Source organism: Sturnus vulgaris, chromosome 8 (genome assembly GCF_052056855.1).
Source record: "Sturnus vulgaris isolate bStuVul1 chromosome 8, bStuVul1.hap1, whole genome shotgun sequence".
Taxonomy (NCBI): Eukaryota; Metazoa; Chordata; class Aves; order Passeriformes; family Sturnidae; genus Sturnus; species Sturnus vulgaris.
The window spans coordinates 15,634,459-15,649,684 of record NC_142250.1 but is presented as its reverse complement, the minus strand read 5'-3'; the positions used below and the strand labels follow the sequence as shown (position 1 = coordinate 15,649,684).

The following is a 15,226-nucleotide window of genomic DNA, read 5'->3' as shown; positions in this document are numbered from 1 at the left end:
CTGCTCTTTAAGGCAGTCCAAAGCCACAGTGTTTGTTGGAATTCTGGGAAGGAACACAGAAGGGTGGGTAGGACTTCTGAAACCGCAAAGTGCCTTTAAGTATCAATAGCAACCTCCAAAAATGCTCTACAGTCAGTCACTACGAAGTAGAAGACTACAAATAACATTATATGTTGAAATATCAAGGCACTTTATGTAGTCACATGCATTACTCATTTAAATGGACTAGAAAAATTCTAATTCTGGACTAATTTGACAAGCTCTGCCAAAATATGTATCTACAGGGGAAAAAATGCATATTAAACATATTTTAATGTTTTACAATTAATTTTAATTTACTAATCCAGCTATTATTGCTTCCTTAATTATGACATTGAGATATACAGGATAAAGTTTTAAGGTAACTAGAGCATTAAGTAGAATATAAAGAAGAATTTTTACCAATCCCCCAAGGATGAAGAAGACCATGAAAAGGCGACCAAGGGTTGTTTTTGCATAAACATCTCCATAGCCAACGGTGGACATTGTAACCATCAGCAAATAAACACATTCCCAATATGTTAGCGGTTGATTATTTTGGAAATTTTCCCATGGATCCCCTGAGTTCTCCACCTATAACGTAAAAGAAAACATATCATGAATTATATTAATTATAGTTAACTCTAATTAACCCTGAATTAACTCTACCCATACATGCATGTGCCTCTCTGTGTGTGTACAGAGATATAATCTGGCATATAATATGAACTCTGAATCCTTTCCTATGATTTATTTTGATCAAATACAGAACCTGACCCTGTGCCAAACAGAGCACTGCAGGTCTTTTGCCAATATATACAGCCTTGCTACTCAGATCATTTATGGGAAGTATCTTTTCCAGGCACCACTAAATAATGTAGTTATGTAAGTTCATTTAATAAAAATGTGTTCAGAATATTTTCAGAGTAAATCTTACTTTTAATGCAATTTTACTCTTCAACGTTTTCTGTTTTAAAAGATTATACAGCTATTGAAGGCATTACTGGCACCTTTAGTGGTATACTACTACTTTTTCAAAAAGCCAGCCACTGATGAGACAAAATTATACATTTGTCAGTGAGAAAGGAGTGCACCATCTAAAATTTGTTTCACAATAAAAAGTTGGAGTATTCCTACAGAAGAATAGAAAAGCTTTTGTTCCAAAACAAAGGGAAAAAAAAATCCAAATCCTAGAATACAGCATTCCCTTGATCTTGATGAAATATTTAAGGGGTGCTGTGCTCTGTTTGCTCAAAAATAGAAAAAGGTATTGTTCCTAGATAGAAATGCTACATTTGCCCAAAGGAGTGTAAAAACACGGTTCTACGTGAATGAGAAATATATCATAAATTAAAACATTCAAAATCTCTGTGTATCTTGACAAGGCCTAGCATTAAATGACGGATACAGCAAGCAAAGAAGGAACTTGAATCCAACCCCGCCCAGCTGGATGCGGCTCCAAAGGAGCGCCGCGGGGACGGACGCGGCAGTTCCCGGGCGAACAGCGCCCCCTGCTGCTCAGCCGCGCCGCTCCTGCCCCGCCGACACACTGCACGCGTGCGACTCGCCGCTCCCACCTCGCCTAGAGAGCACAACAAGCCCAAACTTGGGGGATGCCCCTTCATCGCACTCTATCGATGGGTATGGCACTACCGAGAGCACTGCAGGCTCAGGAGTAAAGCAGCTCACAGAGCCTGTGGTCCATCACAGTCCATCAAATGTTCTCAGATGCACTCACCAAATGTATGAACCCAGCTGCTGTCAGCCACGTGCTGATAAATATAGAGCACAGATTCACTAGCTTGATGGAATTACTGGAAAGAAACAAATCAAATAGGAACTTAGACTAGAATTTGTTACACATTTTTTATAGGTACCTGTATACAACTGCATGCTTCAGACCTCAAGAACCTTTTATTATTTCCCAAAACAGACTCCCTAAAGAACTTATTCAAAAGTTTATGCATAATACATATTATCTTTCCTTTGGAGAGTTCACATGTTCATAATTTAGACAGCTTGAAAAGAAAGTCCCAATGTACGAGACCAGAAAGACAAACAGAAACCTTAGCTACATCAGCAGTCAGAAATAAACTAATAGAAATAAATAATATTTTTTCACAGATAATTTGGTTGCCTCTCAGTACACTCACCACTTCATTTTTCACTGCCATACACACAGAATTGAGTGTAAACATGTAAATACATAAAAAATACATGAGGAAATTATGATTCCTAAATTAAAGAACAAAGGTATTTTAAAGTTCCAGTGTAAAATACTTAGGCATTTTTCATATTATTCTGCTTGCATGAACTCCTATGGACCTCTTTGTGGAAAATTCACATGAAATTAGAGTATTTAATACTTCACATTCACATTTTTCTCTCTAAAAGAAGAAAAAAGTATAATTTAAACCTACCAAAAACCTGCAAATACTTTTTAGTTGCACTGAGTAGTATTTTCCCTATTGTAGCCAGAAGTGATTTTGAAACAAAGACTTTGCTCAGTTCAGCAGGAAAATACCGCACTTAAAATCTCCTGGAAGAAATACAAGTAAAACCTGCTCCCTCTCTTCTCACAAAAGTCACTGTCCTAGGAAGGATATTCAACAGAAACACGGAGAACTGTATGACTGTGTTTAAACAATCATACCCATTCATGGTTTTGCAAACATCAATAAGAAGGTATAACACCTCAGGAAAAAAACCACAATTATCCTTAAAGCAATAAATTAAAAAATATAAAAATTGGGAAAAATTCACTTTCAGTGTTAGCAGTAGTAGTTTTGTGGTAGAATTAATCAATGCTTCTGTTTATAATTAGAGGACAATAAAAATGCATTCTTTTCTGAACAAAATTGGGAAAAGAACCTGTAAAATCAACCAGTACAGCTCCTGTAAAAATATTTTTTAAAGTTACAGTCAGTGGACATATGGGGGTACAAGGAATGGAATATGACAGGGTAATATGACAGATGATGAAATTAACACTGTACTCAAAAATAAAACAATGTATCAGCAGTCTTGTCATTAATGTTCACCAACATCAACACATACTCTCTATTTCTCTCTCTCTCAAACTATGGCTGTTTAAAGTCCTTATTTTCTTAGTGGTAGCATTCATTTATAGCACAGGACCCTAACCAATGGGTTCCTAGATTAAACAATATCATGGGAGTGATGCTGATGCAAAACTCCATTATGAAAGGCTGAATATCATCCTTCACCTGAACTTAGAACACGAGATGTTTCTGATTAAAAAATGTCTGTCTGTTGGTCTCTTCATATTACTGTAATACCCATTAATAGTAACTATTTACATTACTTGTTTGGTACATTTCAGTTTTGAAGATTTATTAAACACTGTACCTTGTCTGTCCTCTATGAAATACTCCCTGTGTTTCTGCCAGAGTCTAAATATAGTTGAAGGATTAGTCATAAACATTTTCCCCCTCTTTAAGCTCTTTCCAACATCTGTGCAAAATCCCTTACTGTGAGCCCTGCCTAAGCCCCTGCAGTTTTTTTGAAAAATATTAGAAAACAATGAAGGAGAGAAATTTTTCAACTGAAAACTGTAGAATTCCATTTCATAAAACATGGGAACAAAAAATCTGGAGTAAAATACATTTCATTTCAAATTAGGGAAGCAAACGGGTCCTTTGCAGAGTACAGTCTCTTAAAGTGCCACTGTAAAATTTTGCTCTGTCTTACAGGATCTTTTCAAATATATTTGGCTTTTCTTTCAGATATTCTAATAATCACCTAACACTTTGCTAGTCTCCTTATTGCCTCTGTTTTTGCATTGTGCAGTTTCTTTCACCGGATTCCACTTTTTGGAATGGCCTTTCTACTCACTGTGTAAATAATAAATGTTCTTTTAATCCTCGTATCCCAGTCAATAATTCCAGGAGTAGTTTTCATTTACAGGTTACAGTAAATGTTTTTCTTTACCGGAGAAAAGAGAAAAGGAGGAGAAAATTTCTCTGCACTTGTGCTAAATATTAAAAACACAGCAGTGCCTGAATACCTTAGCAGTTTCTCATCTTCTCAGTTGTTCTGTGTTATTAATGACAAATGCACTGAAATGCCTAGGTCATATCACCTCAAATGGAGAACTCTTTTCTTTTGCTGAATTTTTAAATCGTAAAAAGTAATTTTTTTCCCTACCATGATTTCAGAGCTAGTAATGATATACTGAATTTGGTATCCCAATTAAAAAATTCAAGTTCTGTCCTTGATTCTTTGCCTTTATGTTCGCAAAAATCCTAAAACGTTGAAAATTTCAATAAAACCTTAAAAGTGGACTGCAAAAAAAAAAAAAGCTAAATTATCTTAATTCTAGAAGATTTTTAACCGTTCCTGAGCAAAATGTTGCAGTAGCAGGCCAAAAGCACACAATTCTGTGTAAGACTTTAAAGTAATAATAAAGGTTTAAGGACACAGTATGTAATTGACTGAATTTAGGGAAGTAAATTTTATTTAAATAATACTAGATTTGTTGAGACTACTAGTTTAACTGCTCTAACTTGTACAAATTTTTTAAAGATTCTCCATTAACCACAAGGGCTCAGCACGCTTTGGTTTTTTTAGGAAGAGAAATAATTCAGAACAAGAAGCTCTCAATTAAAGAGTATTCTGGTACTTTAATAGAAAATGTGTGTGCAGCACATGAACTGCAGTCCTGATGGTACTTCAGAACACTCTGAAAATATGAACATTTCTCACTGAAGTAGCAGTAACAGTAATAAATGAAATTTCCAGCTTGTTGCTTTCTAAAAGCTAAACTCATGGAAAGATATGAAAAGAAACCCCAAGCACTCACACAATCAAATTTATGTCAGGTGTAATAAAAACTCTTCTAAAACAAATTGCATTCTGTTAATTTGTCTTAATTTGACACATTCATTAAAAAAATCAATGTTTTGTGAACTTTCCAAACATTCCAAATTTGCTGACATTCCAAATTATTTCGTTTGTTTCAGGTTACTAAGCAAGACAAAAAAGAGAGCAGACATTACTTTCTGTTGCATTACCAGGAACAGGGAGAGACATAAAAACTGTTTTGAAGCAGTGACAATTTTTCAGTTAAATAAATGATGTTAGTTATGAACTGCTAAGGATGAATTAACTGACTAAACTGAAACACTCATACAAGAAAGTTTTGCTTTACAGGCTTTCACTAATCAACATTTGAGGTTTACTGATATTTTGGCAGTTATATAAATAATCACGGAGATGATGATACCTAATATAAGAGTAAATTCTGCACCAGAGAAAGGCTCTTTCAATGAACAGGTCAATCTTATATAAACCAGCTCTGAGTACCTTGAATGTGATTAATGCATGTTTACACATCTGGGATTTCACAAATCCCCCAATACTGAAGAGGCTATTAGCTTTCATCCAAAATCCTTTGACTTTATGGGGCTTCTCCATTTCTTATGGCAGGGCTGTTCTGCATGTTAAATCTTATTCTCCTCTCCCATACCGAACATTCTGAGCTATGGGACTTCACCTTACATTCTTTGATGTCTTTGCTTGACCAGAACTGGCTTCCTTCCAGTAACACAACTGAAGACAGCTAGTGTGAGAGTTTTACAGTACAGAGAATAGTTTCAAGGTTAAGGATTGAAGAAACAGCTGTTTACTGTGAGAGTGTACAAATTTCAGCACCGATTTTCCCATTGCTGCAAATTATCACAGAAAGAAATGGATTTACCTGCATCTAAAGCCCTCACACATCTATAGCGACTGGTGCAGAGAGGAGAGGTTTTCAAAATGTTACTGATTTTACAGTAATTATTGGAAGCTGGGTTTAATCCTTCCCCTGGAGCATTTTAGACAATGATGAAAAACATGTCTTCAACTGCAAGACATGGGACGTTTTCTCTTTATTTCCCTCAAAATGATCATTTGTCCAAAACTGTGCTTTTTCTGCACAACTTTCATGTATTAATAGACCAAAGAACCAGTAAGCCAGAAGGTTAATTGGAGTATTTTAATTATTATATTGAAGAAATACTAAGAATAAAGAACACAATATAAAGATAGCTCAGTGTAATTTTTAATATGTTTTTGATGTGAAAAATGATGCTCAGTTCAAAAGAACTGGAAGAGCTACAATGAGAATTTCTTAAAATATTTTCAAACTGTATTCTATTGAATAAATTTTGATTTCAGTTTTTTCAAGACAGCAGAAGATGGACTGATTATATGGAAAGCAGCAACGTTTAATCACTGCAAAGCTATGCAATTCATTCTGCTTTTAATTTATCAACACATAACCTTGCTCGATATTTTAAATATAACAACACATCAATTAAAATGATCACATAGCAAAAGATGCTGTCGCTGACAAATCATTCATCAGCAGAAAAGGGTTTAAAGAACAGATAACAAGTGGGGGGTTCTTCCAGAGAAGAAAATCACATATTACTAGGGCCCCAAATCTAAGCTTTTTTTCCATTCTGTCATCAATGCAACTAAATCAGCATGTAAGAAAAAGTCTTACCTTGTTTTAAGTATATTCAGAAACTGCAATATTTCTGAAAACTGTATCAGTCTAAGGGCTCTTAAAAATCTTAAACCTGCAGTAAAAGAAAACAAAGTTATAATAAAGAATAATTCAAATTGTAACAGTATATCACAATGACAGTGATCAATTAAATCAATACAGGTAACATACAAAATGTCAAATACCTTTGAAATGCTCTTCCATATTTAATTGTTCAAGGATCCTTAGCAGGTATTTTTCAATTTTAAAAGCTTTAAATTTATTTCCCTAGTAACAGATTTATCCTACCAGAAAGCCTTAGGTTATGTTGGAAGTAATGGGAGGAGAAACACAGGCTGAGAGCTATGGGGGAAAAACCTCACTGAGGTTTCTGTTGGTAGTTGCAGTGCACATGTCCTCTTCCAGGCTGTCAAAGACACAGGCAGGTCTCAAACATCTCAGTCCTTCAAACTCCCAGTCTGCTTAGTGAAAAATAGCAGATCATGGGCAAGAGATCTGATAACCTGGATAAAGTAGACTGTATATGCCTGATTAAATTTGGTAAATCTTAATGACGTAAAATCTTTCATAGTAATAATGTTCCCTATCTACACTCTAATTAAAAAAAAAAAAAAACAAAAAAAAAAAACTCAAGCAGGAAAATGGAGAAATCATATTTTTTCTCTTAAAAATCGCAAATTTACTATAATTCTTTCCATCAGTCTATAACTATAGGAGTACATTACATATCAAGTTTTTTTTTTTAAGTATTTTTACAAAGAAATTGTAATTTTATGTTGCAATCAGATTGCGTGCATAGCAATTCCCAGACAACTACAAAGTCAGTGAGACAAAGAGAGTGTGTGCAAGAGAAACTAATCGAGAAGATTAAGGGCTTAAATTATTAAAATAGCCTTATGCTGATAGTAAATGATTTGGCTGCAGATCTTTGGCATATGAAAAGAAGCACACTCTGTACTGTACATATGCACAGCTTATAAAATTCAAGTAAGCTTGAAGGATAATTTTTTATTAGAGAGTACAGCCAGGAGTTACATAAAAGTTGTGTAACGTGGTATTGCAACTGTTACAGGAAGGTCCAGAGAAGTTTCTTCTCATACATTCTCTTTATTGACATCTATTTTACCCAACTCCAGTGCAAGAAACCACTTTTTATTCCTAGAAACTTAAGGAAATACAGATCCTGGCAAATTTATAAACGTAGTCACAACTTTCATCATCTCACTAGAATAAGAGGTTCCCCTCAACACAAAGATGCATGAGGCAAGATGTGTTTAAATCAAGAAGGTTTTCCTGCAGTATTCTTGGAAAGTTGCTAAATGAAATATTTGTTCTTATATTTTGCCTTGCTAAGACTTCTAAGCAGCATTAAAGTACACTCTTCTCTATTACCTGGATATAAAGTTTCTTTTTAATTACTGACTGTGGGGAACTATGAAAATTAATCACAACTTGCTAAATGGATTCTGGGGCCTAAATGAAAAACAGTAAAGTGAAGCTTAATAATGCTAAATGTCAGATCCATTTGCAATTAGAGAATGGTAACTTTGGATCATATTGCTGAAACTGTGAGAGACACATCCCTCTGTCTTACTTCCAGTAGTTCCCACAGTTGCTCCTCCTATCCAAAGAGATGTGGTTAGACAGGGAAGGAGAGGATCCTGACTAGCAATCATAAACTTTCCAGCTCTTTTTCATCCAGCTGCTTTCCTCACTCCACTCCCTATGAATTTTTATGAAAAATGGCTGGGGTGAGAAAAGCCCTGCCTCTCAAATGTTTTGCACTGCATCTGAAGTTAATGATAAGACCAAGTTAACCATTGCTATGTTTCAAAAAGAAACCTGAGAAACATCTTTGCAATAAAACCTCTATCTCCAAACCGTTGTAAGGGTTAAGTTACATTTTAATTGCTGAGACATCAAATGATAGAAGAAAATACTAAGGGTTCAGTGTATTTTTTTTTTTGTGGAAGAAGAAAACCATTATATTATATTCTGCATTCGCTGCAGTGGACATAATTTTAAAAAATTTTGTTCAGAGAACAGAATTAGGAAAAAAAAAAAAGCAAAAAAAGAGAGTTTGCTTGGGCAGTTTGACCACAAAATAGAACTGACTTTCAATTATAAAAGGTAATTAATTCTTTCCAGTATCTTATAGTTTCCTAGGCACAAACAGATCTGCTATTATATTCCTATATGCATTTCATTTTTGTGATTGTCACAGAACCATACCATAGTTTGAGTAGGAAAGAATTGTCAAGGTCATCTTGCCCAACCCTCTCTGCAAGGAGCAGCCTCATCAGTTTGCTCAGAGCCTATCTGGTCTGATCTTGAATGTTTCCAAGGCTGGGGCATCTACCACCTCTCTGGGTACCCTGTTCCTATGTTTCACTGTGGTCATTGTAAAAAAATTCCTTATCTGTATTCTAAACAACCCCTTATTATAATTGAAACCATTACCCTCTCTTCTACTGCAGCAGGTTCTGTTAAAAAGTCTGCTCCCTTCAGGTACTGAAAGGCCACAATAGGGTATCTCCAAACCCTTCTTTCCTCCAGGCTGAACAACAACTCCCTCAGCCTTTCCTCATGGAGAGGTCCTGCATCTCCTTTTTTGTGCTGAGGGCTCCAGAGCTGGATACAGAGCTGCAGGTGGGATCAAGAATGGAGAAGAGGGTAGAATTTTCTCCCCTGCTGCTTTGAATGCAGCCCGGGACACAACTGGCTTTCTGGGCTGCAAATTGCCATTGCTGGCTCATGTCCACTTTCTCATCTATAAGCACCCCCAAATCCTCTACAGGGGCTGCTCTCAATGCCTTCCTCACCCAGCCTGTGTTGACACTGGGGGTGGCCCCAGCCCAGGTGCAGGACTGGCCTGCACTTGGCCTTGTTGAGCCTGAGGAGGTTCCCACAGACCCCACTTCTCCAACTTGTCCAGGTCCGTCTGGATGGTATCCTGTCCCCCAGGCACGCCAACTGCACCACTCAGCTTGGTGTTTGCAACACACTTGCTGAGAGTGCACTCAAACCAACGTGTGACAACGAGATGATGTTACCTCTTTCAGGTCTACCACCTCATCAAGAATAGAAATGTTCGTTTATGCATCAAAAATAGAAAGCACAATTCACTAATAGGAGCACTAATAAAAATGCCCCCTTTCTCAAAGCTGTTTCAGCTCATATAGAAATGTGTACAGCTCTTTTACTTTAGTAATAATTGGGAATGTGTTTTATACAAGTGGAGAAGATTTTCTGTTCTTATGAAATTCCTACAAAATGGTATTACATTTTATTTTTATAATCAAGAGTTGAGATAGGGTAAGTTTCTTATGTATTATAGTGAAGTCCATTCTAATTTTGCACATTTCATGGACGCTGTCTGCTAAAGTTAACTGTAAACTGCTAAACAGAATGCTCAGGAAGCGCTTGCTACTTTCTCTCCATCATGTAACTCATCTTTTCCTTGGCAGAGTTTTACATTGGAATTTCCTTACGGGATCTGACTAGAATAGGATATAATTTGCTGTGCTACAAATTATACACAACAATAAGTACCAAAACATTTAGTTTAGCCAGAAATTCTCTCTAATAAGAGGAAAAAGACACAGACAAAATAAAAGAAGGACCTCTTGAGTTTCTCAGTCTTGTGCTTCTAATTGGATTCTAAAATACACTTAGGAATTGGAGTTTATTTCAGCCGCAATATCCAGGCAAAGCTAAGATATTCATAGGTAGCAAGACCAGAAAAAAACATTTATTATTATAAACCCGATTCCTTAAACAATATCAGACGAAGTGTTTTAGCCAATAGTTTCTGCCTCTAGTACAATAATCTGAGTTGTAGGTATGATGATCCAAATAAACCTTAAACTCTACCACATGATTATTTTCTTACTGCAAAAATATTTGTTTAGCTACTGTGTTGCCCATGCAGCCATTTTCAAAGTACACCGAAAATGTAAAATAAATGTGTAATATTACTTCATATCATGGTGTTCAATCTAAAATCTATAAAAAACTCTGTAAAAAATGGTCACTAGGAGAGGCCAAATATTGCCAAAAAATCCCTGAAATCAGTTTTAGAGAAATCAACTTTAGAGAAATCAATTATCTGTTCAATAGGAAGCAATATACCATGCTGAACTACCAGGCTACATCTAGAGTATAGCAGGAGTACTTTTTTCCTGACTCTCTGCTAAGGAGCCCGCAAAATGGATGGATTCTTTAAAACAAAATAGTGATCCTGACATGGCTAATAAACTATGTCCCAGCAGCAATGCAATTACAGTAGAAGATTATTGTATCTATCAAGTTTACAGCAAAGTAAACAGTATTATTTAGAGCTTTATTTGACTTTACAGGCAATAGGGTATTTTCCTGTCTGTCAGACAGTTTTGCACTCTCTCTGCTGAACTGATCCTTTCTGCTGGATTAATATACAGAAGCAACCAGGATGAGCTATAGGTTGCAAATCCCAAACTCCCCCACCCCCTCAGAAAATGAAATGTGTAATTTTAAATCTTTAAAGAGAAAGGCAAGGAAATCATGACCACACTTGTATTATTTTAATGAGATTCTAATAAATAGAAATAAGAATTGAGATATTTCTTCATTCTATGTGAGAAGTCAATCAACAAGAACACCAAGTATTTCTTTGTTTCTCACCAATGAAATATCTAATCCCCATCTTACTGCCTTAGGCTGCCTACTTTTTTTCTAATAGACAATAATATATCCAATATATTGGTGTAAGAGAACACACAGATTGTTTACCACTTCTACTCCTGACAAACCATTCACGCATTTATCAGAACAGCATCTTCATCAAACCTATCAATGGCTACTTCTACCCTAGATTTCATTAAGACCACATAGTTTGCTGAGTCTGAAAAAAAAACCCCAGAATCCACATTTAGGAACTTTTTTTGAGACATCCATTTTTGAGGATGGAGGGAAAATTTTTAGGATGCAAAATAATTCCATTTTGAACATCTTCACAGAGTGCAGCAGAGTTATCTGAGATCATATTCCCTGTAGATAGGCTTGAAAATGAAAGCTCAAAAAAACACAAGAAGAAATAGAATGGGAGGAAAAGGATCTGTCATTCCTTAGAAGCAATCCAGACAAAATATTTTTATACATTTCCACACCTCTGTTATGCAACAGTACAAGTGGGGAGAACAGCCTGCAGCATGACAAAAATCAGTGCCCTATGACCAGGACAGTAAAACTACAATCAAATTTAGAACTTACATAAATTGCTTTCAAACAGTGCTGTATCAAAAGTTCATTAATAAATCTTTCTGCACATTCCTTCAACTTGCTATTACACCGTTTAAATAATGACAGCAGTTTCAAACCAAATTTCTTGGTAACACCAGCACTGCAGAATATTACATTCCATCCCTCAATGCAGACTGGATTATTTGATTCTAGTTGAAGAATGAGCTCCTTTGCTGAGGAGATAGGAGTATATTGCAGTGAGTAAGTTTGGGAAAAAATTCTTCCTACAAAGGCAACTGAAATACTGAACTTGGTTTTGTTGGTTTTTTTTTTTAAGTTGAAAAATGAAACAGAATATCTCTTTTTAGAAGATACAGTAATACTAGCACCAGAGACAGTATAACAAACTACAGTTCTGAAGAAGAAGTTCAGAGTTGGACCTTACCCCAGTACGAGCCGACCCTGTAACAAGACACTAAGGAGTTTCGCAAAGTGCGCTGCTCTTCCTTTTCGGGGATGTTATGTCCAGGCTTGACACGATATCCATTTTTGAACAATTCTCCATGAGATTTTTTACGCCTTCTAGTACTTTTGTACGTTTCTGTACGCGTTCCCCCAGAAGGGTTGTGGTAGACTAAAATCTTGCTGGGAATCATGACTGTCTATCTTCAGCTCCAGGAGCCCTGCAGGTAAGTACTGGGTCCAGTCTTCAATCACAGCATTCACTAACAGCAAAGGCAGTCATATATTTATCCTTCCTTTTGCTAATTCAGTATCAACACGGAGAGACAGCTCAGAGTTCTTTCTTTAACAGAACTTCTCTTAGGGAGCAGATTTGTTTAACTGGACACAGGATAAATTTCCCCTTTACCAGTTGTTATCAAAAGATAATTCAGTATAATCTAGTCCATTTCCGTTAGCTTGAAACAAATGGAACGAATTCAAATACAAAACTCAGCTTGAGAAAACAGACTAAGAATATCACAAACTGGATGGACAAAACAAATCACAGAAGCAAGCAGGCAGTGCAGATGCTCCTCTGATCCGTGATGTATTAGAGCTTAAAAGCCATCTTCTATCCGGATATTACCACATAAGCTTCTTTCAGATACATGAAAGAACCACACCCATTGATTCAAAACCCACAAACATGATGCTGTTCACTTGGAATGAGCAGGTACACTCACAAAGAATATACTTCTCATGATTCCTGTACATAAAGGGAATTGTACACTGTGTATTAGTGTCTTTGGCAGGTCCACGTCTGTTTTCCAGTTAAAGCTAGCATGCAGAAGGCAGAGGCCACATAATCAGCCAACTCCTACAGGATTTATCCCAGATGAAATTAAAAAAACCTCAAATAAATAAACACAACAACCCTTCCTCCAACCCCAGTTAATGACAGCTACTGAAGGAAAAAGAATTTAAAACAAAACAATTTAGCCATCAAGCAAGAGCACGAAGAATAGTGCCCATATCTCTCTCCAGCTGACTTGCTCTATGAATATTCACAAAATTGGAGCTTCTTCGGTCAACTACCACCTTATTCAATCAGATAAAGCTCTTCAAATTAAAAGTAATCATGACATTCCATTACATAAGATAGATTTTCTTCATGTATTTTCCTGCTTTGAGCATAATACAAAAATTTCATTGTGGAAAGCTCTCTTTATTTTGAGGAATATGCTTATCGTTCCTTTTCTCTTTTTCTTTTTCCTTTTTTTCCCCCCTGTTTTTTGGCCTCAGAAGACCCACAAATATACCAATGCCATCTGGAGTACAATGCAAAGCAGCCACAAAAATAGGCTGCACCATGTGCTTACATGAAATACACGGGATTTCAAAGCATTTTGGAAACGTTATTAAGGAGTGGACTGCCAAATATAAAGGGGATTGTAGTACACACAAATTTCAAATTATAAGTAACATGCAGATAATGAAGTAAACTACTTCTGTGAGCCCTTTGCACTGTAACCTTTAACACTGCATCCTTACAAACAACCTGGTCCCCCTGGTCACAATAGTCAAGTTTCACTGAGTCTGTAGGGATGGGTTTTATGGCCTCATGCTGACAAAATCCCTGATGTATCTGTGAGCACTTGAATCATTCCTCTCAAACTGGAAAGACCTGAAGGGGGTAGTACTTATCTGTATTACTAATCACATCTTGTACAGCTCAAACTCAATGCTCGTCCTACTTACTTTTTGCCATATAAGGCACATTATTTTCCTTTCTTTCTGTATTTCCTCTTGACTAGTATTATAATCTTGTTATTATCCAATTTTAAACCTATCATTAGTGTACTTCATACTTACTACAGCAAATGTTTGGGTGTAGAATCCATTTACCTTGAAAGCTTGGAATGTCTTTAAAGGAAAACAGGACCAAAGTAATAAATAGCAAAAGCCAAGCTGTTTAGTTTACATAAGCTATTATTTTGGTTTTAACAATTTGACAGTATTCTTTTAACTCCTCAGCTTCCTGGCATAGCCAGATTTTTATCAATTTTCTTTCTTTTCAGTCAGTGCACTGCTTAACCTGTTGCATACATCAAAATTTGAAAATATAAATTAAATGACACAAACATGGATTAAATCGAAAATAAACCCGCTCCACAAGTTAAAAAAAAAAAGTATATAAATTTGAGCAGCAGCAGGATGATGGCATATTGTGCTGAGAAGCATTCTTCAGTATCACAGCCAGCCACACAAAGCTGCTGGTATTACTTTCCTGGGCAGACGTTTCTGCTTTCCAAATGAGTATTTTTTTAGTATTTTGTTCTACAGCCCAATTACCCAAGACAGCTTCTTGCTTTCAGTGGCATTACTAGTCACTACCATCTATAGTATCAATCTATTATTTGGCCTCTTTTTTACATTAGATGTAAAAGTAGATTGCAGAAAATTGTTCTCTGTAGATTCTTTTTTTTTTTTTTTTCAGTTATCCAGGAAAATACCTTTTAGGTATTCTAGCTCAGATGAGCATCTGAGTGAAAGTCTGGAGTCAAATTAAGCACATGAAGGTGGTGCCATCAGCAGAATATCACTGTTTCCCTACCCCTGTGAAGGACACAGTCCTTGGCCTCCTGGTATGAACTAAACCTAAAACTCTTAAACCTGTGTTATCAGCAGCACCTGAAATGTCTGCAATCTGCTCTGAAGTATTTAATCCAAACTAATCAACAAACATTCTGTTATAAAGGGCTCTAGAATGACTTTTAATAACCTATTTTGCCTTCAATGAATCCAAGCTACTTACAAGTGAAGTTTTTCATATTTTCTACAGAAGCATACCCTTGAAGGACATCACTCCATGGCCCTCCTTGAACTTGTCATAAAAACAGATTTACAGACTTATGGAAGTATTATGTTATAATTAAATGACAACTTGCTTTTAAAATCCATCCAAATGTGAAGCTATTAAACTTAAATATGCAGGAGATGAAAGCAGGACTTGTCAGCAGCTAAGCTCTG

General features: G+C 36.1%; 1 protein-coding gene across 27 annotated transcripts in view; it reads right to left on the bottom strand.

Moving 5' to 3' along the window:
• Window positions 1-15,226, bottom strand: part of KCNMA1 (potassium calcium-activated channel subfamily M alpha 1) — a 433,224-nt gene that overhangs the window by 152,904 nt on the left and 265,094 nt on the right. For all 27 annotated transcript variants that reach the window (XM_088168919.1, XM_088168925.1, XM_088168927.1 and 24 more), the window contains 3 exons: window positions 6,530-6,605; window positions 1,757-1,832; window positions 442-612 (listed from right to left, as the gene is read on the bottom strand). In XM_088168919.1, the coding sequence (XP_088025045.1) occupies window positions 442-612; window positions 1,757-1,832; window positions 6,530-6,605 (323 nt within the window). The remainder of the gene's footprint in view (window positions 1-441; window positions 613-1,756; window positions 1,833-6,529; window positions 6,606-15,226) is intronic.